This window comes from Phymastichus coffea, unplaced genomic scaffold (genome assembly GCF_024137745.1).
Source record: "Phymastichus coffea isolate CEN01 unplaced genomic scaffold, Cenicafe_Pcof_1.1 PCOF00001, whole genome shotgun sequence".
Lineage (NCBI taxonomy): Eukaryota > Metazoa > Arthropoda > Insecta > Hymenoptera > Eulophidae > Phymastichus > Phymastichus coffea.
This window is the reverse complement of record NW_026706812.1, coordinates 16,529,804-16,552,333: the sequence shown is the minus strand read 5'-3', so window position 1 is coordinate 16,552,333 and position 22,530 is coordinate 16,529,804. Positions and strand designations below refer to the sequence as shown.

The 22,530-nt window shown below is 38.8% G+C and overlaps 3 protein-coding genes across 4 annotated transcripts; 1 reads left to right on the top strand and 2 right to left on the bottom strand.

Annotated features, from left to right (window-relative positions):
* Window positions 1-693: 693 nt before the first annotated feature.
* Window positions 694-9,879, bottom strand: LOC131668213 (plasma kallikrein-like). The gene is made up of 10 exons (XM_058942222.1): window positions 9,829-9,879; window positions 6,855-7,189; window positions 6,535-6,786; window positions 6,331-6,459; window positions 4,975-5,051; window positions 4,637-4,706; window positions 1,940-2,032; window positions 1,253-1,609; window positions 926-1,177; window positions 694-837 (listed from the first exon to the last, which is right to left on the bottom strand). The coding sequence occupies exons 2-10, from the start codon at window positions 7,107-7,109 to the stop codon at window positions 694-696; spliced, it is 1,629 nt and encodes a 542-aa protein (XP_058798205.1). The 5' UTR covers window positions 7,110-7,189; window positions 9,829-9,879.
* A 2,184-nt stretch (window positions 9,880-12,063) lies between these two features.
* On the top strand, window positions 12,064-14,887 carry LOC131662854 (solute carrier family 35 member F2-like). 2 transcript variants are annotated; one of them, XM_058932825.1, is made up of 8 exons: window positions 12,064-12,468; window positions 12,666-12,775; window positions 12,854-13,047; window positions 13,111-13,273; window positions 13,347-13,503; window positions 13,572-13,782; window positions 14,315-14,493; window positions 14,559-14,887. In XM_058932825.1, exons 1-8 carry the CDS (start codon window positions 12,242-12,244, stop codon window positions 14,875-14,877), a joined length of 1,560 nt encoding a protein of 519 aa, XP_058788808.1. In that variant the 5' UTR covers window positions 12,064-12,241; the 3' UTR covers window positions 14,878-14,887. The 2 variants fall into 2 exon arrangements, with proteins under 2 accessions (XP_058788808.1, XP_058788815.1); XM_058932832.1 differs by having other exon boundaries at window positions 12,065-12,468; window positions 14,574-14,887.
* A 1,887-nt stretch (window positions 14,888-16,774) lies between these two features.
* On the bottom strand, window positions 16,775-22,082 carry LOC131662836 (RNA polymerase-associated protein CTR9 homolog). Its single transcript, XM_058932800.1, has 13 exons — window positions 21,917-22,082; window positions 21,481-21,579; window positions 21,157-21,396; window positions 20,511-21,083; window positions 20,293-20,412; window positions 19,378-20,214; window positions 19,109-19,303; window positions 18,918-19,034; window positions 18,539-18,849; window positions 18,111-18,460; window positions 17,853-18,027; window positions 17,013-17,768; window positions 16,775-16,907 (listed from the first exon to the last, which is right to left on the bottom strand). Exons 1-13 carry the CDS (start codon window positions 21,959-21,961, stop codon window positions 16,886-16,888), a joined length of 3,840 nt encoding a protein of 1,279 aa, XP_058788783.1. The 5' UTR covers window positions 21,962-22,082; the 3' UTR covers window positions 16,775-16,885.
* Between the last annotated feature and the right edge of the window lie 448 nt (window positions 22,083-22,530).

Genomic DNA, 22,530 nt, shown 5'->3' with positions numbered 1-22,530 from the left:
GGAAACGGCTTATTTTCCATAGCCTGCAGTTGAGTGCTTTGTCCACTGAGCCGAAGCTGCGTTTGGCTTACGAAAGAACATTTGTTTTGCGTATTCCTATTCATAGTCACGACGAAAGCATTAGAATGATCAACATTTTAATAAAACATCTGAGTGAAATATTTATAACTCACTAACGATTATTTTCAAAGTAACAGTAAGTTTTATATTGGTACAGTATTTGAAATGATTCCGTTTGAACAAATATATGCATTATAAGCATATTATTACTGTCCATATTTGAAATTCGAAAGTTGTTTCACGATGAACAAAAAGTATACAAAAAATAATGCTACGCAACAGTTGATGAAGTGAAATCAATTTTATATAAAGTTCAGATTTTTCGTTGGTTTTATCAATATTTTTCAAAACTCTCAATTGCAATCTACGTGTGGTGGGTATTGCCAGCAATAGTGTATTGAGATTTGATTTGCTGCTTCAAATAAAAATGTACCATATACAATGAAATTCTGTGCATTGATAATATTTAAGAATAATCTTTCCATAGATAATCTTTTTGACATATTTCAAAAGGAGTGTACAGCTTGCAATTAATCTTAGGATAAAAATAAATAAGAGAAATAACGCTTGACTAGAGGTTTGAACGTTGCTATCACATTAAGAATGATTGGCTTGAATCGATTGCTTGAAATCTTATGAACCGATGGTTTGTCTGATGAAGTTGACGAAGGAATAGACATTGGTGTAGACATCGGGATGTCCTTTACCACATTCGACAACATACGAAGCAATCCCAACCAGTTGGTTGTTCACCGCCAGTGGGCCGCCGCTATCACCCTGGTGAATAAAACAAGTACAAAGATTGAAAGCAATGCGAAAAAGTTGAGACAAGATCGGAAAGCGCGAAATGCCGATATGAACTCACGGAGCAGACTCCCGCTCCCGGTTGTGAAACGGCGCAAACTTGGGAATTGCTCAGCGCGTAGGGTAACCGGCGCTGGCATTGAGAACTGGGGAGCAACCTCATCGTGGCCTTTTTCAGATTGATCGGCGTACCGCCATTCGGATGTTTCGTGTATCCCCATCCGGTGACGACGGCCGTGGCACCGTTCTGCACGTCCCTGCTCGGCAGCTCGATCGGTTTCTGGATCGCGCTGAACTCGATCGGTTCTTTCAACTGCAACGGGGAGAGCGAGAAAGAGTGCATTAGTCGCGCCCGAGCGGAAGGTGAGGTCGCGCGAGCCGAACAAACCGTGACAATGGCGATGTCGTTGAGGTAGGAGTTGCTGACGCCTCGGTATCCAGGGTGGACGCTGATGCTTTGGACGCTGTAGGCCTTGCCCTCGGCCAGCGAGTCGGACCTGCTGGTGCCCGCGTAGATTTTCATGTTCCTCAGCATGTTCGCTGCCTGCTTGTCGTAGACGCAATGAGCGGCGGTGACGATGTGCTTGTTGCTTACGATAGAGCCACCGCAAAAGTGCATGGGTCTCGGTAATCCGTAGGTCCAACGCATCGAGATTTGGTAAGGGTACTCTTCGATATTCGCATTTTCACCGCCGATTATTCTTCCTTCGATGGACGCACAGCTACCTGCGAGCAGGTATTGTTTCTTTATATATGCGTATATGAATATTGCGCTGCTTTCACTCGCTCAACTTCCTCTTGACGCACCGAACTTTGAAAAAGCCAACGACACGACATTTGTTATGAGCTACTTGTTTCGTTACTTCGACGAGAGTAAACTTACCGAGGGAAAAACTGAGGCACAAGCAGATTAGAATCTTGCTATGCATATTGCTGTCTAGTCGAAGATTGGTACAAATTACGTTGCGCTCCAAACGTTTTTATACTTTTATTTGCCGTCATGACATTGCACTAGATCATTCAAATGAATAATTATCAAAGATAATGTCTGGAGGTGAGAGCTCTATTGACCTACTATCCATTCATTTTCTCCACGCATTGTCGACTCGCGATTCTTTATCTGTTGCGTAGTAATGCCGTAGGTGATTGCTACAAGTTGCATGCATACCTGTAAATATAAACCAATGTAAACAATGTCTAGAGGCCCATGTGGTCCTATATGACGTAGCGATGCATTCGTCAAGTTGTCTTTTGACCGTATAGGTTTAAGTAAAATCCGTGACCTAGAGAGTATCCGCCCTGTAACTAAAGCTCCCTTTCATGTAACGCTTGCCCTAAACTTATGTTATTAGTGAATGAAGCACTGGTAATTCTTACGCGAAAAATTTTTGAGACGTTCTTGCAAAATCCTTTGTCAAACAATCAACCGTATCAAATGCTAACGAATTCGCTAAACATTCTGTGTAAATTAAAAACTTAATTTCGTTTGTTATCCGTTAAACTTCGTGCTTTCAAAATTCGTCCATTTTGGATGCACTATTTTTACTTATTACCTGCAACTCACATAATCACAAAAGCAGTTTAATCCTTTCAAAAAGTATGAAAGTGTCTATTTTATATAAGCTAAATATCGTTTTACGTTGGTATACTGCAAATTATTCCTCGTATAACAAGAGGTCTTCTATAAGCAAGAGAAGATATCTTCTTATAAGAAAGTTTCCACTTGTTACGAAAGAGTTTTCTTAAAATTGCTGCTGTCTTATTAAAGCACTAGTTTTTCTGTATCCCTTAAACATAATAGTCATTAATTAATAGGCTCATAATAGCGTACAACATATATAGTTGGTATAATACTTAAATAAATTTATTGTGGCAACAAGTGAATGAAATCTACTTGAAAATGTAGAAAATATATGTAATAAGTATGCAGAGAAACAGTTATTTAAATTTAGTAAAGTATGAATTTGGATAGAATGCATGAAGTATATTGGATGTTCAGTAGTAACCATCAATAGAAATATATGAAATCTGATCATGCAAATTATTTGCTTTAAAGAGAATAAAAACTCTTATTGTAGGTTAATAAAATCACGAGACAAAAGGGAATCTGTCATTATATATATTACTTGGTAAATTTCTTTTTTTCTAATGGATTATATAAATCTAAAGGATGTGGAAAAAATGCTTAATCATACATTTTTTATATCAATAGGTTTTTTAACACTGTAAAATATCAATAAATGGGTGATTTTCGACTATTTCAGTCGGCTTAAACTTTATACACCCGTTTCATTATATATTAAGCTAAATTTTTATGTAAAAATATTAATTAGATAAAAAGTTATTAAAATTTCTTTTTAATTGAAAAACATTTTTCTATCGCTTATATCTTAAAAATTAATAATGATAGTGAGTCTAGTTTTTTTCAAAATGCGCGCAAAATTAAGAATAATTTTTGTTCCAAAAATTAGTAGCTTTTTAATTTTTTTTTTTTAATATTTCTAAATGTGGTATTTTTTTCGAATAATTTTGCCATCGTCAGATTCTTCAGGATTTTTTACATAAAAACCATGTATAAAATTTAACCAACCGATTATAGCTAAAAAGCATAGCAGTAAAAAAAAAGAGGCCGATCGGCTGGATTCCTAAGCCAGGACATTCGCAACATGTCATATAACGACACTCATCAATTGGATTCTCACACAATGTCTGTTCGAAAATATCTTGCAGTTTCAAGAACAAACTTACATTTCCTACTTATATTTTTAATTTTACACCATTTATTCTTAGCTTCACATTTGAATGATAAATTCATGTACAAATGTTATGTAATCCTTTCAAGTTGGTGCCTAGTAAGTATTCTCGAGGAATGAAGATAACAAAAGGTTGAGAAACCAATTTTTGCACTCAGACTATCTTGCTTGTAAAGTGCGTGAACCTCGTTCAAATTATGGAGCAATAAACGGCTTTGCACTTTTGCACGTTCATCTCCTTTCCTCACGACAGTAAAATCTTTCCAGCCTGGGCAATTTCTACTAATATTATCTTGACGATGAAAGTTCTCAACATTTTTAGTAACTTCGGTTGTTGTTTTGCGCGCTCTAGTACGTTGCGGAGGATAATATAAAAAGCCTTCCTTTTGACATAATTTTCTTGAAACTAAAGCCGTATGATAAGAGCAACCAATTTCAGACTGAATGTTTCTAATATTCATATAAAGAGGAAGAGCAGTTAATATGTTTATTTTTGAGCTTTCACTTGAGTATTTTTAATCTTTTCTGTTACTTCTTCAATTAAATTTGAAGCTTTTTTTAATCTACTGAAGTTATGAAAGATATGTAAAGTTTCGAGTATGATTCATTTAACGAAGCCATTATATACCTTTTTTCAGTACATTTAAATTCGAACGCTTGATCCTTTCTTTGTGGTTCTGTTAAGTTATTATTTTCAAAATAATTGTCTTATTTCCAGTTTTCAGTCTCCATTGCACCTGTTAGTGTATAGCCAATTGAATTCTGTGTATCAACTTCTATTGTACTTGGTCTTGAAGATTCTCATGATTAACTAAATCATCGAAATATCTATGCTCTAAATATTTAGATTATTTTCCATTTACAACACAATCATCAATGGATTTTGCTTTACACCAAGTTTATGGCGTTCAGCATTTCTTTTGTGGCACTTTTTTCACAAGATAAACATAGTCTATCATCTTCCGTAAGATCAAAACTAAATGTTGTCAAAATTGTATCCGAAATTTTGGTAAATTTACCTTCAGAAAAATTGTAAATGCCAAAGATGTTTCTACATTGTTCTTATCGACCATCGTTTTTGCTATTTTTCTATTTAGGAGAAACACAATTTAGTCCCGATTTTATTTTTATTTTGCAACTCTTGGTATATACTTATTAATTATTAATTCAATCAAATTAAAAAGTAACACAAGAACACACAAAGAATACTAAACTAGTACAGGTGAGAATCGTCCACAGCTGATCTAAAATATTGTTCGCCAACGTCATAAATTGTAATCATTAATATGCCATCTATACTGATGAGACATTTTTCAACCCTTAGTAGAGAACTGTACAGTCATTAAGCTGTACTTACCTGTGAAACGTGTACCTTAAACTCAGTGCCGCGTTGCCCTGGCAGCCGGCCTCTTTCCTTTTATTGTCACGCTTAAGCTATAATCGGCCAGTTAAATTTTACGTGTGATTTTTATGAAAGGAATCTTTAGGAATCCGACGGCGGCAGATTTATTCGAAAAAAATACTAGGTTTTGAGATATTAGCACCAAAAATATGATAAATTTAATAACTTTTGGAAAAAAAATTTTTATTTCTTTGTTAGACAATATCAAAGTTCGAGATTTTCCGCGCATTTTGGAAAAAACTAGTCCTCGCTACTATCATTATAAGTTTTTAAGATATGACCAATAGAAAATTTTTTTCAATTAAAAAAAATTGTAATAACTTTTTACTAAATTAATATTTTTTCATAAAAATTTGGAAAATGTTTAGCTCTATATATATCATAAGTGTATAAAGTTTAAAAAAATTGATTGACTAATGTCTCTAGGCCGATTGAAATAGCTAAGAATCGCCTAAATATGACTTGTGAGAGTCGAGTTGCCTGCGCCTCGATATATTTTCATCTTTTTGATCGAAATACTGTAAATTTTATTCGAAAGATAAAAGCATTAGAAACTGTTACGTTTCTTATATTTCATAAGAGAACTTTTTCATATCCTATCTCGAGATTAATTTTAAAACCACTATTTTACGCACGTGAACATTCAAAAAGGCTAACATGATTTCATGGTCGCGCGTGAAATAACGTTTTTTAAATCTTTTATGAATAAAGCCGATACCATTCATTTTTGGTTGAGGTACCATGTCAAAAGAGTTGGAAGATCAATTTTTGGGCTTATTCATGCGCGTTTAAGCTTTGAAATCGACCAAATAAGTAATTGGACAATTAATGTAATAATTCGTTTTCACAGTTTGCCCTGCATTATACATCTTATTGAAATAATATTTGAACTTTCGCATTGAGCTTTGTAAGAGCCCGGAAACATAAGAAAACATTCTTCCTTCCGAAGGGAGGGGAACGAAGAAAATGCCGATACATAATGTCGCTGACAATCACAACTCGCTGTTATTAATTTTTCCAAATCACTTGAATCCGATTACCAAACAGCTACACCTTAGCAAGAAGTAAAACTTGAAATAACGTATAAAATCACATTGATTTATTGATTTCATCTTAAGTAATTATTTTTTTTTATTTGATAACAGATAGCTCAAGATATAATATCTTCAACGTGCGATTCATTCAATAAATAATTACGTGAGGTAAACGTGTGGAATAATTTGTTGTGGGCAAATAAATTTATTTGTGTTAGAATTGGTTCGCGAAAGAAGAAACAGTCGTTAAGATAGATGACGGCGTTTAGTCGATGTTTCGTTGGATAAAGTCGACGAAAGAATATACGTTGGTATATACTTCTGGATGGCCTTTGCCACACTCGACCACGTAAGAAGCAACGCCAACGAGTTGTCCATTAGCGGCCAATGGGCCACCGCTGTCACCCTGGAAACAGCGTGAATTGATGTTATGTCACAAGTATGTCGAAGGAGAGTGAATATCGAAAGAAATATGGCTTACGGAACAGACGCCAAGTCCAGGTCTGGCAACGGCGCAGACTTGAGTATTTGAAAGCGGGTAAGGCAGCTGACTCTGGCACTGACTACTATCGAGCAATTTCATGGTGGCTTTCTGCAAGTGGATGGGCGTCTGGCCGTTGGGATGGCGTGTGTCGCCCCAGCCAGTGATCGTCGCCGCAGTACCGCTTTCCACGTCTTTGGTAGGCAGTATGATTGGCTGCTGGTTAGCGTTGAATTGCATCGGTTGACTTAGCTGCAAACGCAAGCGGAGGTGAGCGGCTGTGGTGTGCAGGCTTCGGCCGCGCGAGCATTGCAACCCACCGTCACGATGGCAATGTCGTTGAGATAGAAGTTGCTGGCTCCCGTGTAGCCGGGGTGCAAGGTAATGCTGCTGATGCCGTAGGCTTTGCCGCCGACGTCCGATCGACTTGTGCCGGCGAAAACTTTGATGTTTCTCATGATTTCGGGGCTGCGCTTTTTGTCGACGCAGTGAGCTGCCGTGATAATGTGCTGCCTACTGACTATGGATCCACCGCAAAAGTGAATACCTTGCCCCAGGCCATAGGTCCATCTCATCGAAATTTGGTATGGGTAGTTTTGAATGGTAGCCGCATCGCCGCCGATTATCCTTTGTGAATCCTCCGCACTACATATGCCTAAATACATTTTTATATGAATAGATCACAACGAGATTCGCGATAAAACATCGCAATTATATATTATTGTCATTTGCGCTTTGACTATGGCTTATAATTTAATTGTAATATCAACTTTACCGACAAAAATGCACGTAAAAATGACATTTTTGATTATGTTATTCATACTGACTCCTACTAGCGGATCGATGTTCAAAATACTTACATAGGAGTCTTTATATAGCATAAGTCGACTCATTGTTATGATATTGTGACGTTTTTCGAAATGTTTTATCAAGTGTTGAAGTCCGCCAACATAATCAACATTTAGTCGTTTGTTGCGATAAGCTTTTCATTGAATGATTCATCGATTACAAATCAAGCTACATTCAATGAAATTTCGTAATAGATACCATCAATCTGCCTTCAATTTAAAAAAAAATTTTTTTAATTTTGATAACGACAATGAGCAAAAATATTAAAACTTGCTGGAAAAGTACATGTTTTCCCTTATGATCACGGGTCACTTCATGAATTAGCACTGAAATAAATATCATTTCCACTTCAAATTTTTATGACAAACCATTCCAACTTATAAAATGTTATACTAGATAAATTTAATTTATTAATTCATACTCTCAATGGTAACATAAATAGTAAAACCAAATCTGATATATCTTGACTAATTTGACTTGTTAATGACATTTTTATTTCAAAAAGGATTATAATACTAAAAGTGTATCTGATTCGATAAATTTATTTGTTTGTTCCTGTTAATTGTACAGCTTATTTTCTTCGTGTAGAAAAATCCTTTATGTAATATAACTTGGAGATTTTTATATCATTTTTATAAAATCAGATATCTAAATCAGTACAATGCTTTTTTTATTGAAAATTCAATAAAACATATTGCTCATGAGTAGTCAAGGATACGGTGAAATTGTCGTTTTTATTCTGCGCAAATGTGTAAGATAATGTTTGATGTCTAGGTCAAGGTATTCAGTAATCATGTAGTTTTTCAAGTAATGGAGAGACAGTTTCAATATCTTATCAATAAAGGCCTTTCGTTCAAATTGCATGTATTATATTCAATGCAAAAATAATAAATCATTCGTAATGATTAATTTGTATTTGAACATAATGTATTTCCGGTACGTTCCAATTCAATCCACAAATAGGCAGTATTTTACTTTTGTACGTCTGAACAATCAAAGTGAGTAAATTTGCTATTTCGTCAAAGATAAAAAGGGCAATTATTGTATAAATAAATTACTGTTCAAGTACAAGTTGAATAATTGCTAAGGTCGTAAGTTTATATTTGAAAACAATTAATTTTAGAGATTCTTTAATAAGTAAAGCATAAAGAGTGACCGCAATTTTTGCCTTTTAACAGCCCTTAAAATCTAACTTCAAATCTATGCTAAATAATAGTTTATGACGAGACTTTCATCTCCTGAAAATTTTAAATTGAAACACCATTTGGTTCTTGAGATATCGATACTCAAAGTTGTCAATTTTGCATGGGTTCACAATTCGGTTATCGTTTGCGATTTATTACATGCAGCGGAATTTTTCGCATTATTATCATTTTCTGAAGGTTATTCAGTGTAAGTCAATGTAGAAGAAGTTTAAAAATTTTAAAAGTCTAATATGATTTGTATTACACTACTCATAGCCGAAATATCGCAAATCAGTATTAAATTGTTTATACTTTGAAAGATTTTTTAATAATTTCTGAAGATGAAAAGATGATATTTAAAATGAATTTACTTTTAAAAAATAAAGACATATGAATTCCTAATGCTTAATAAATCTTTTAAAACAATGGATTGATATAAGCAAAGTAACATTGGATTTCGAGCTCATGTAAAATTGACAACTTTGACCCTCGATATTTCGAGAACCGAATGCATCCTCAATCTGAAATTTTCAGGAGATTAAAGTTTCATCATAAACTATCATTTAACATAGATTTGAAGTTAGATTTCAAGAGCTGCCAGGCAGGCGAAAAATGGCTTGTTTTTGCGGTTACTTTTTCCTGTTATGAATTTTATAACATATAATATTTTATTTCACATTCTTTCTTAACTTTCAAAACAATTATCTGTCTAGGTGGATTTAATCGATAGTTCCAGCTAAAAACATGAATTGAAATCAATTTTCATATGTTTTAAAAAATTCTCAATAATTTTCAAAATGTTTACTGAAGTTGTCTGAAGTAATTAGTAAGTTTTTGACTGAAGTAAAAACATATACAGATCTTGACGTCCTGATTAACGGCCAATGTGACAAATCCTTCAAATACGAATATTTTTATTTCTAAAAATAAACATTGTCTCAAAGTTTCTATAGAACTGAACTCTCCCAAAGTTTGGCTTTTCTTACATACAATAGGAAATGGATAACTAGTTTGATCTAGGCAATACGATTTATGTTAATTGTCCAAAGATAGCATATGGATATAAATTTAATAGTTGAAGTAAAAACGTAGCATATAGTCTATAGTTACGCATGTATATCCATCCATATGTCAAATGTTATTATAATATAACATTTAATCACTCGAACTTACAAAACTAAGTTTAACTTCGTTATATTAATGATAATTAATTTGAGAAATTGTTGGCGAATATGTATACGCAAAGAAACGCCAGAATTACCTAAGGCTCATGGTAAGTTAACTGTAACAAGAAAAATCTTGTTACAAAGTGGGCTTTTACAAAAGTACGAAGCGATTGAGCTTTTGATTCAAGAAATTACAAACGCTGGGATGTAGGTGAAGTAATTTCAAAGGATCAAAGCCAGTTAGGCTCGAGCAGCAAGCTCGGCAGATTAGAAGTTTCAGCGGGATTGAACTTCTGCAAAAGCCATTTTATTATCATTAATACTAACTTGAACTTTTTAAGATTTTAACATCTTACGAATGAAAAATTGGTCTTAATTTTAGATTTGCTACAATGAAAGAATGTAGTTCACGATGCAAGAAACCAAAAGAAAAAATACATTTGATATATAGAAAAATTTTTTTATAAAAGTAATTGAAAATGTTCATAATACGATTTATTGATAAACGTCATTTGTGACGGCAAAATAGACTCTACTTATCCTAGTTTACTGTCTTAATTCATGATCATATCAAGTCTTTTTTAAATAATTAGTTATATAGATACGTAGAATAGAGGTGCGAATGTTTTACATGAATTAAAATTTTCAATATTCAACAGGCTATGCAGAATTTTTCAGGTCATAAAATGAATAGACTAGAAGGTTTCTTGTGTTACTCACTTTACTGAAAAGGAACACTTGCGAGGTATCCACCTCTGATTTTAATGTAACTGTAATATATTGTAGAACACACAAAAAAAAGAGATACGTATTTTTTTTTACTGGCGGAGAATTGTTTTTAGGTGGTGAAAACAATCTTTAAAAATGCAGCCCTGACAAAAAAACTTTTCTTGATATCTCTCAAAAAAATTTGAACATTAATATAATTGCAATGTCAAATTATTTTTTATAAAACGGTAATCATTTTTATTTAATTTAAGCGATTTAGAAAAGCTAGTACTCGAAAAATTATAGAAAAAACAATATTTTTACTTAAAAAAAAAAAGGAGTTGTAACCTTATAGAGTACAAACAATTATCATAGAACTGCCATTTTATAACAAACAATTTGGCGTTGAAATTCTATCAATATTCAAATTTGTTTTATAAATATTAAGAAAAGTTTTTTTTCAGGGCTGATTTTAAGGGTTGTTTTCACCCCCTAAAATTCTTCTTCGCCGATCAAAAAAATACGTGTCTCTTATTTTTTAAGTTCTACAATATATTACAGTCAGATTAAAATTGGAGGCGGACAACTCACAAGGGTTCCTTATTAGTTAAACCTAACCCGTCTTCATTCATATTAAATTCAAATATTATCCGCAAAGAAATTAAAAAATGAATATCAGTAATGTGATTACGTGATATCAAGTTAATCTAAATTTACTGGGCCATAGTTTTTAAAAGAACATAAAAATTAGTACACGAACTTGTGAAACATTTATTTTAATAACAAAGAATAATAAAATCTTATGGCTGAAGACTAAAATAATTTTCAGCTTTAACTGTTATTGTTATGAGATTCATTTGATTAGTGAAACCTATTGCTAAATATACATAATACGTGCATCACGGTTGGACGTTAGCTGTCTGCATTACGTACGCAAGCTTTGAGCGTGTAGTGTGTAGGAAAACAATAAAATAAATGGAACAATTGAAAAATGTGACGGTTGCTGGATAAAATTTCAATGGATCGAAGCTTGCACTTTGGAAAAGCAATTCGCTTTTGTGGAGGCAGCAAAATGGAATAAGGTTAAACACACACATGCTTCCCGTGCTACGAGAAGCAGCAAGTGGTACTACGCATTTCTAAAGCGACTATTCAGTGGCGGAACGCGGAGCAGGGTCAAACAGAGTTTTAACAACAAGCTCTTTTCAAGGTTCTCTCAGAGTAGTTTCTGCAAAGGCACGAACCCCCGAGCCCTGACACAATTTTTTATTTTTATGTCGCGAAAAAATTCTACGCGAATTTTTCATTAAATTGTCCGGTCACGCAGAATATTTCTCTTTTCTAGAATTTCTTTGGGTAGAATCTGCAGGGGTCCAGCGTAATCAGTTACTACTTGCGGCACAATACACGGATCAACGAAATCACAAGTAAAATTGAAAGAGTCAGAGCTTTGGCATTTGAACGACGAGTAGTTGGCGAGAGTGTTTGCACGCGCGTCCGACCAAATGGTATTCAGCGCGGGTGTTCGTGCTCGAGGGCGAGAAGGCGGCGATCGAGGCGCAGAACGGCGCCGGGCGCTCGCTGCGAGAGAGCCGCATTGGCTGGCCGAGAGGGTCGGGAGCGGCGGCGGCGGCGGCGGCGCGCGGGTCAAGGGGCGCGAGGCGAGGCGCGGGGCGCGGGGCGCGCGGCGCTCAGTCGAGTCGAGCCCGTGGGGTCGGCCGGGCGCGCAGCGAGCAGCGCAGGCCGAGAGCGAGAGCGAGCGCGAGCGCCGCCGCCGCAGGGAGTGGCACTGGCAGAGCCATGCACGGCGCGGGAGTACCCGGCGGCCCGTCGGCCGTCCGCTTCGGCCACTACCAGCAGCAGCAGCAGCCGCAGCCGCATCACCACTACCAGCACCACCCCCATCACCACCTGCACTCGCACCAGCCGGCGCACCACGCCGCCCAGGCCGCGCTCGCGGCCGGCCGGCCGCCCAAGACGGGCCTCTGCAGCAACGTCGAGAACTACATCTCCGAGCTGGGGCACTGGTGCGTTGGCCCCCTCCCCCGCCGCGAGTCGCGCGCCCGGCCTCGGCCTCCGCTGCTCGGCGCCGGCGGCAGGGCTGCGGCATCGACGCCCGGCGTAGAATTGCCCCGGAGGCGCCGCGGACCCGCACCGCGCACGGAGCGCGAGCGGCGCGCGACTGGCGCGAGTCGAGCTGGCTGACGCGGCTGACTGCTTGCAGGGCGGTCTGGCGGGCGATAATCATGGGTCAGTTCTTGTCGCTGGTGCTGTGCCTGATGACGCTGCTGAACCACCACATCAACACCTCGTACCGCATCAACCTGCCGACAGGTGAGTGAGGAGCGCGGCTGGGCGAGAGGGGCGGCCACTCGTGACCGGGCGTGTACGTACCTCTGTGGATGCGCGCAGGCCAGAACCTGGCCCACTACGCGATGATGCTGCTGGTCTACACGAGCTGGATGTCGTGCCGGGGCGCGGGCAACGGCCTGTTCTCGGTGATGCGCGCGCGCGGCTGGCGCTACCTGCTGCTCGCCCTCATCGACGTGGAGGCCAACACGCTGATCACGGCCTCGCATCAGTTCACCAGCCTGGCCAGCATTCAGGTTGCAGGCCGCGCTCGCGGCTCCGGCCGCCGCCTCTCCTCACCGGCGCCGCTCTCGTTTCAGTTGCTGGACTGCGTGGCCATACCGGTGGCGCTGGCGCTCTCCTGTCTGGTGCTCGGGGTGCGCTACCGCATGGTGCACATCGTCGGCGTGTCCGTCTGCCTGATGGGGGTCGGCTGCCTCGTGTGGGCCGGCATCGAGGACAACAAGGATCCCGCCTCCGCTGGTCAGCGTCTCCTCCGATTCGCGGGCTCCGGGCGCGGAAGCCGCGTTCGCTCACACTGTCGACACTGTTCTAGGCAAAAATCAACTGGTGGGTGACATGCTCTGTCTTGGCGGGGCCGTCTTGTTTTCGATCATCACCGTCTTGCAAGAGCTGGCTGTCAAGTCGATCGACATCATCGAATATCTGGGAATGATGGGCTTTTTCGGAACGATACTCTGCGGCTCGCAAATGTCTGTTCCCGAGTTCTCAACGACGGACCCCCGTGCGTTTCTTTGCTGAGAATTTCTTTTCTTTGCAGCGCCGTTTTGGAGAAAGTGCAGATCGAGAGCTTCCCATTCGACAACGTTCTGCTCATGACGTTCTTGGTAGTCTACTGTATAACGCAGTTTGTGTTTTACTCCCTCGTTCCAGTGGTTTTGTACGAAACAGGTGCAACAGCGCTCCAACTGACCTTGCTTACAGCCGACATTTTCAACATACTTTTCGGCATGTTGCTGCACAAATACAAGGTATTATTTAGTCCAAAAAACAGCCTATAACTGTTCCCATGTGATTTTATAACGAAAGCTGCTCCGTATAGACCACGCGGATTGATTTCCACAGGCGTATTGTTTGTTCTCGGTGTAAGCTCGAGTCTCTCTTTAGTCAGCCGCGAATGCAACGTTCAACTTTGTTCCATCTGCTCTTCTCTATGGGCATTGTTACTGCTGCCGTACTTTTTTCTAGTTTCCAAGCTTTACAGACCGTTCGAGGTGATCGGGTCTTTTAAGCTCGTGCCAGTTGCACAACACAACTGAACAAAGTCATTTCGGTAAAAAAGCTCGGAAGCACTGCGAGGATCAACTGGGACGCGGCTCGACGCACAGTTGCCGATGATTTCTGAGGAGAGGGAGGGCGCCAAATGACACCTCTTTCTCGCGCGATATTTTTCGTGTGGGATGAGATTGGCGCACGCTCAATCGCTCGATCGTTCGGAGACGGGCCAAGGGGAGCGTAATTCACGTGGTCGAGAGCAGCTCGCGAAACGGAAACGTGTTGCAGTTTCACACGCTGTACTTCCTGTCGTACATGCTGACCATGACGGGCATCTACATCTACGCCATCAAGCGCACGCCGATGTCGTCGGGCTCGCGGCGCCAGCATCAGCATCACCAGCCGCACCACCACCAGCAGCAGCAGCAGCAGCAGCAACAGCACGAGCCCACGGCGGCCGACTACAGGTAGCCCCCGGCGGACCGCGCGGCCCCGGCCAGCGCCGAGCTCGGCTACGCGCGCCTAACCGAAGCGACGTGATTTTAAGGCACATGCAGCAGCAGCAGCAGCAGCAGCTGGACGGCGGCGCGGACGCGGAGCTGGCGACGAGCTCGGGCATGAGCGGCGCCGGCGGCACCCTGGACCACGCGCGCGGCCCCTCCAGCCTGGGCTGCGACGGCAGCTCGCTGCCGCTCAGCGTCAGCTCGGACACGGCCTTCACCTCGTTCTACGGCAGCCAGGCCAACCTGAAGCCCAGCCGCTCGCAGGCGCGCCTCGCGGCGGCCGGCTCGCCCTCCGGCTCGGGCGCGCGCGAGCCCGGCTGCCCCAGCGCCACGCTGCGCTCCGCCTGATCGCCCAGGTAGAGGATGAGCGACCGCGACCGCTTCTACGCCTGAGCCGCGCGCTGCTCCCCCCTCTGTACATAGGCGCCCCGCCGTGCCGATCGGCCTCCATCCTGTCCGCGTCGTCGGCCGCGCACCACTTGTATATTTTCGCGCGAGTCGTCGCCGCGCCAACCAAAGCTCGCTCGCTCAGGCATCAAATGCACTGTCAGCCGAGCTGTCGGTCAACGTGCCAAAGGAATACTCAGCCAATCTCGGATCGGTCGGCCTACGTGCAAGAGACTTACTTCTTACCGGAGTAGCTGTCGTTCTATTTGCTTTCATTCTCGTGGACTCTTCGGCGATTCGGAACCAATCGATTACATTTGTGATAAATTATTAGCATAGCTAGCATGTAGATAGCGAACGAGTAGCTGTCCAAGTTGTCAATGTAGTGCGCACTCGAGTTTTTATCAAAACTAATATGTGTTGGTCGTTAAACAAGACATGGCTGTTTCCGCACCGAAAAATCCACTCAGCGAATGTAGCGAAGTCTGCTCAGCGCTTGGTCCAATTCAAGCTACGTCTATTTTTCGTTGAAATACTGCTAATAAACTCCATTTATTCGTGTAAATCCCGAACAGCTTTTCTGTGTCGTCGTCGTAGACAGAACATTGTTGTCAACAAATCAACACTTTCTCTTTGTTTCTGTGATATGCGCGAATACTATTCTATGATTATTTACTATAGAATAGTCGTATATTATAATTATACAAAGCTTGCTCTGAAGATTCGTAACAGAGAATCTTTTTTACTAGGTGTAATAGTCCAATTTTGCCAAATTGATCACGTACGCACTACAATTGAAATAGAAAATAGTTACGTAAGATATGTAGGAATTTGCTAGTTGCTGTTTTAAGCGCAACAACATTAATTTAAAAACAAATAACGTGGGGCAGAATTAAAAATAATTGAATAAAAAGGTATTTAAATTATGTCTAAAAATATAAAAATATTCTCAAAAGATTATTGTATTGCATACAAAATGTAAAGACTGACAAGTATTAAATGATATTTGTAAATTTTTCAAATTTATACGTATTTATCCTGTATAATTTATACGTATCGCCAATAAAATTGAACATATTTTTTAAGGAATCGACGTATTAAAAAAGCATACAGAACGTTTTTCTGTGATTTCACTGTTTTTAATAGCAGTTCAAAAATGAGATGTCTTCAGTTTTATAACGGTAATTGCACTCCAACAACGTATTAGAAATATTTACTGATATAAGCACTCTTCGGCTGCTATAATTCAGAATCGCATGCGGGCAACTTTGATTAGAATGAGTACTCCAATAACAATTATTAATATGCATTCTTTGACTGATCTTTTATTACAACTGTATGCAAATATTTTATTTGATTGTCCTAAAATTATATCTCAAAAAACAGTTCAAAGTTTCAAGGCACTCATAGAGTATTTGTTTGGATATTCATTTTTATTCAATTGTATAATTTGTTATTAATCTATACTGTCATTGCGTAGTAAAAATCAACGATCAAACTTTTTGTGATTTCTTGTATACGTAATAAAAACATGAAACTATAATCATACAAGATTATTATATAGACAAGACGGTAGTAACAATTTCGTACTTAAATAATATGTATTATATATAATTTATGTACAGTACAAATTACTGTTCTACACCAATATCACGTATAGATAATAATAATAATCGATGATAGAATGAAATTATATAATTCTTTATAACCTCTTTCAATAACTTCGATCCCATCATTAAATGAATTGTAAAACAACGACATTCGATGGCAAATACAATAAGATTCGTTATTTTATTTTCTCGAGATATTGTTATCAACTGAACTACGATAATCCTTAATTTTAACATTACAATCAAATGTATGTTTAATTCTTGATAGTAACTAATATAACTAAATTGATTTTCTGCATAATGATTTTATTTACTCTAAATGTTTACATAAAGATTTATTAAATGACATATCTAGAAATTCAACCACTTCTTGATCCGGATCTGAAACAAATCAATACATTTTTAAATGGTCCAAGCATGAGTCAACTTAGATATAAGATCGTTTGTGAACTGCCTATAGCTTTGAAAGAAAAGGTGAAAGCTTACCGTGATCGAGACTTGGATTTAGAGGCTGACCTGGAACGTGATTTGGACCTTGAAGGCGACTTTGATTTGGAGCTAGACTTGGATCTAGATTTCGATCTGGATTTCGATCTGGATTTCGATCTGGATTTCGATCTGGATTTCGATCTGGATTTCGATCTGGATTTCGATCTGGATTTCGATCTAGATTTCGATCTGGATTTCGATCTGGATTTTGATCTTGATTTAGATCTGGATTTTGATCTTGATTTAGATCTGGATTTTGATCTGGATTTAGATCTGGATTTAGATCTGGACTGAGATCTCGACCTCGACACTGATCTTGACTTTGATTTAGATCTTGAACGTGATCTTGATCTCGATTGGGATTTGGACCTCGATCGCGAACGAGAGCCAGACTTAGAACGCGACCTCGACCTCGACTTCGATCTTGAGCCTGACCTGGAGCGCGATCTCGATCTCGAGAATGCTCGGGAACCAGAGCCGCTCCTAGCCGAGCCAGATTTCGACCCGGACCTTGATCTTGAACCAGTTCTACTTCTCGATCTAGACACTGACCTCGATCTCGAGCCAGAACCTGAGCGTGAGCGAGAGCCGGAACCAGATCTGGAGCGGGAACGTGAGCGCGATCGTGATTGTGACCGCGAGCCTGAACCTGAACGTGAAGCTGAATGTGAACGTGAACGCGAAGCGCGCGATCCTTCAGAGTCTGAAGCGATGCGTCGTTTGCCTTTGGGAGCTCCTGAGTCACTCTCGTCTCTAAAATGAAAAAAACGTTCTTATAAGTCCAAGTTCCATTAATTAGAAACGAGTTTATAGCTAACGAACGTTTGATGAACTTACCCGCTCCTGAGTTTCGCACGCTCATTGTCACTGTCTGATTCGTCGGTTGAAATTGTTTCTTTCGATATGATACGTGATTTGGGTACTGTGAGCTCTTTGACAGCTTTCTTAGCTTTCTCTTTTTTAGCACCACTTTTCTTTCCTCGTTTAACCTTAGGCCTATCACTGCCCGATCCTGAGATGACAATGTGCATTTAATGTTGCATCAATAAATGTTTAAACATAAGTTAGCGCATTTTAAAAACTTGTCTTTCTTACCATCGCTCTCATTCAGATCCCTCTTGCGCTTGCCCTTACTACGGGATTTTCTTTCTTTACCCTCGCCACTGGACTTTTTCTTTTTGTGTTTTTTCTCTTCACCGTCGACTGGACCTGCTTCATTAACAGCATCCGAGTCGTCGCTGTCGGTGGCGATTTCGCCCTCTTGGCGGGATTTACCTTTCTTTCCCTTCTTTCCGGTTTTTTCGTCAGGCATTTCGCCGAACACTAGCGCACCTTTCGTTTTTTCCACATATTCTTGACGCTTCTGTAGTATCTCCTCTTCTCGTTGCTTTCGTAACTCTTCCAGTTTACGAAGCTCCTCGGTCTGACGCATTTTAAAGGCTTGCCTGTATAAATGAAACAAATGTAATTATACATAAAAAATTTGTGATCTAGAGTAATTGCAGTTAGTTTCAGTAAAGCACCTTTCTTCTTCTTGTTTCTTTCTGAGCATTTTCTCTTCCTCGTCGAGTCTTCTAGCTCTAGCGACATGATACTGTGCCTGAGACAGCAAATCTTGACAGCGCCTCGACTCGGTTTCAGCTGGCTGTACAAGCCTTTCTCCGTGGCTCGCTAGATATTGGAAGTATTTGTGCGACAACCCTAATTCGTGTACTGCTTGAAGCACCGTCGAAAGCGTTGATTTTTCGTCTTTTAACACCATTGTAGCTAAATGCTGAAGTACTAACGCAATGTTGTACAGTAACAATGGATCTTGCGGAGCCACTCGGCGAGCCTGAAATGTATGCAATATTATTTGAGTCATTGAAAAGGAGTTTAATTCTGTTGAAATCAATGTAATACCTTCAATAATGTCAATTTAGCTTCCTTCAATTTTCCAGCTTTCAAATAGGCTCTTGATAAATACACAAGAATTTCTACGTGGTGGTAACTGTAGAACTTTTTCAAGCAATTTTCATACTGCAATATACAGTTATCAACATATTAGTATATTTGACTAAAGTATTTTATTTTAAAAAAATTAACTGCTATACCATTTGAATGGCACTGATGTATTGTTTTTGTTCTACGTAAATATGGGCTATGTTTAGCCATACATCGGGAAACTCGGCTGTTGCTTCCCTTACTTGAGCAAAAATATCACGAGCTTCATTGATGTAACCTTTATGAGATAATATACAGCCAATGCCATTAGCTGCCCAAATATTTTTTGGATCAGTTCTCAAAACCTGTAAGACGTCATAATAATAAATGAATGAAAGATAAATTGTTAAGAAATTGTTTTGTAAGAAGAATCACTAACCTGCTTATACATGGCTAGTGCATTATCTTGATGCCTTTTTTCTCGCTTTTTATCTTTATTACTCTGATGCAATGTCTGTAGCCATATATTACCAAGTGCAATAAGTGAATAGGCGTCATTATTGGTCGAAGAATTCTTAAGAATTCTTTCAAATTTCTTCTGACCAGGTTGCCATTCCTGTTTTGCCAAATGAAGGTTACCCAAAAGTGACCAAGCATCTGGATGCTCATTGTCAATTCGTAATGCATCTTTGAACCAATCTGATGCTTCATAAATCTGTCCTTTATCACGAGCCATGCAACCCAATCGTAAATAGCAGTCTATGTAATTCGGATGTTCCTTTAAAACATCTTTATACAACTTTTCAGCTTTATCAAACATGCAGTGTGCTTCGTAAACTCGAGCTAGATTGTAAGTTGTTGTAACAGCGATTGAATTATAGTAATTTGGATCATGCTCCGCATCAGCTTTTGATCTTTCCAACGATTCCATCATTTTTATGCGTGATTCTTCAAGGTTTGCTAATCTGTATTGTAAAGCGCCAACATTATTTAGAATTTCGGGAGGTATATCTGCTTGAACTTTTTCTTGTAATATTCGAGTAGCCGTTCCATAAGCACTTAATGAGGCTTGTAAATCGCTCTGCTCCAAGATTTGAGCAAGTTCTATCCAGGCCTCAACATCATCTGGATAATGTTCTGTAACTTTTCGAAGATGATTTTTCGCGATGTCCCTTTTTGACTGAGAGCTTGAGTTTGCGTACAATGAACCAAGAATTTTCATAGTTTCATAATTGTCTGGTTGGACTTTTAATACTTTTTCAAAACATTGCGCTGCCTAAATACCCGAAAAAAGAAATCATTAATAAGGCACACATATTACTTTCTAAAGTTATCTTAAATCAATAATCATTACATTTTCATTGTCTCCTCTGTACATATACATTTGGCCTAAACCATAGTGCGGTAGGACAAAAGAAGGCGATGCGAATTGCGTTGCTTGGTAGTAGTATTGAAAGGCTTGATCATAGTCTTGCTAGAGGTTCAACAATAGCATTTTTTATGACAGTCTTAATAAATCTATGATTTTATTACAGAAAAGGATAAAAAGAGAGTGAATGTGCAGAAACATACCTGGACATGAAAAGATCTAGCCAGTTGATAACAGCTCTCTGCTCTCATTGATTCATTTTCAGTGTTGTGAAAGGCATGCAATGCTAAGTGCTGAACCTTGTTATAATCTTTTTTAAAAAAGAAATGATTAGCCAAATGATTTAATACCATTGGATTCGTGGAATCAATCGTGTAAGCTTTGGATAACATTTGTACACCAGCTCTTATACTGTCAGGATTTTGTTCATTTAATTTCAATATTGCTAGACCAACTAATGCTCCAACACACTTATTGTCAAGATGTAAAGCTCTTTCATAAGCCATGCGTGCTTTATCCTGATTATTCAACTTCATAAAACAATGACCCATGCCTACTCTCATTCCAGCAGGACAGTTTGGATTAGTCCTTAGAGCTTTTCTGTAGAATGTAAGAGCACCTCTGTAATCTTTTTTATTAAAAGCAATGCAGGCTTTACCAAGTAAAGAGGGTATATTGTTAGGAGACTGGTTGAGAACAAAATTAAATTGAGCATCAGCTTGCTCCATTTTATCTCCTTCAAGCAAACAAAAATATGCTCTTCCAAGCAAGTGATTCTAAAAAAATATAATATCATTAATTACAAGTGTCAGTGGAGATGATGTAAAAATATTTGTTGATATACTTTACCTGATCATACATAATAATTTTGTCAGCTGTAGTATACAAAAGTGTAGCTTTTGTGAACAAATCCCTCTTCTTATCCTTATTCTTTTCACGGTTAGCCTCTTGGACATAGTAGGCAGCAAGCATATCCAAAGCTCGCATTTGATCCTTTTCATAGTCACGATAGTCATTGTTGGCATCTGTACGAGATGATTCAAGAATTTTGATAAAATCTTCAATTTTGTGTTGCTTATAATACTCCAGCTAAAATATTAACATTCAAATAAAAGATTATCAACTTATTGCTGAATATAACTAATTAAATAATATTGAAAATAAGTAACATACAGCAAGATTAACCCAAATATGAAGTTGAGCATGTTCTTGGCGTAATATTCCAAGGACTTCATCTCCATCAGGTAATTGGTCTAAACACAACTCTATCACCTATGCAAGTTTAAAAAGGAAAAGAATATTAGTTATGTAAAGGCATATGTAATCAATCAGCTAGCCTTAGAATACAAATATTTATACGCAAAATGGCTAAATTCAGCATAATAAAGAATCCTTTTTTTAAAGTTGATGATAAGCTTGTTTTTATAAAATATAAATATTTATCAATAATAAATTATTGTTACGTTCAAAAATAATGTGATATTTATCATATCTGCATTTATTTTAATGCAGATTATGTAAAAATATAAAAATATGTATGAATGTTAAGGTTATAATTTCACTATTGACTACTGAATCGGAAACACAAATTATTTTGCAATAAACCTACCTCATCGGTGTCCCGTAACGGGATTTCAATAGATCCCACAACCATTTTGTAAGATTTTTATAAAAAATTAACAACTATGACATCAACGATATTTATTTGTATTCATAGATCGAAACAGCTGCGCATGAAGCGGCGTCTGCCACATTCAACAGCGCAGGCTCTTGTCTTGTTTAATATTTTAGCTCTGGCGCATGGAGACTGTATACAGGAGACGAAGTACTGCGCAACTGCTGCGCAGCCATATATGTGTAATTCGCCGCAAGAGCTTTGTAGCCATGGAGACTCGCGAACCTATAAGTTAAGTTACTGATGGCATGCCCACCAGCAAGTTACCACATATCATGCAAAGACTGCATAAAACGAGTTAATTAACCATGTACAAATCATATGTATCGAAACAATATATAATTATATGAGTATTGTATGTATGTTAAAGAGACCAACTGAAAATTTAGGAGCACACTTAGGAGAAGCATGTAGGCAAGGTAAAAGTGGAAGTGTGGCATGTAACTAGAAACAATGCAGAATCCCTTGGCCCTTCGAAGAGAAAATATTATAATAGATGTAAGATTAACGTAATTGGTATACGCGCATGGAATTTAGCAGCTGTCCCT

Excerpts from the sequence above, each read along its gene's own strand:
- LOC131668213 (XM_058942222.1), bottom strand. The coding sequence starts at position 7,109 with ATGAGATGGACCTATGGCCTGGGGCAAGGTATTCACTTTTGCGGTGGA. Across the intron at positions 5,052-6,330 it reads TCGTCGACTTTATCCAACGA|CTTAAGCGTGACAATAAAAG; the intron begins AACATCGACTAA and ends GGCCGATTATAG. Across the intron at positions 2,033-4,636 it reads CATTTACAATTTTTCTGAAG|GTATGCATGCAACTTGTAGC; the intron begins GTAAATTTACCA and ends TTATATTTACAG.
- LOC131662836 (XM_058932800.1), bottom strand. The coding sequence starts at position 21,961 with ATGGTTGTGGGATCTATTGAAATCCCGTTACGGGACACCGATGAG. Across the intron at positions 21,084-21,156 it reads AAATTATTATGTATGATCAG|AATCACTTGCTTGGAAGAGC; the intron begins GTAAAGTATATC and ends ATATTTTTTTAG. Across the intron at positions 16,908-17,012 it reads AAATCCAAGTCTCGATCACG|ATCCGGATCAAGAAGTGGTT; the intron begins GTAAGCTTTCAC and ends GATTTGTTTCAG.
- LOC131662854 (XM_058932825.1), top strand. The coding sequence starts at position 12,242 with ATGCACGGCGCGGGAGTACCCGGCGGCCCGTCGGCCGTCCGCTTCGGC. Across the intron at positions 12,776-12,853 it reads CCGCATCAACCTGCCGACAG|GCCAGAACCTGGCCCACTAC; the intron begins GTGAGTGAGGAG and ends GGATGCGCGCAG. Across the intron at positions 13,783-14,314 it reads TGTTGCTGCACAAATACAAG|TTTCACACGCTGTACTTCCT; the intron begins GTATTATTTAGT and ends AACGTGTTGCAG.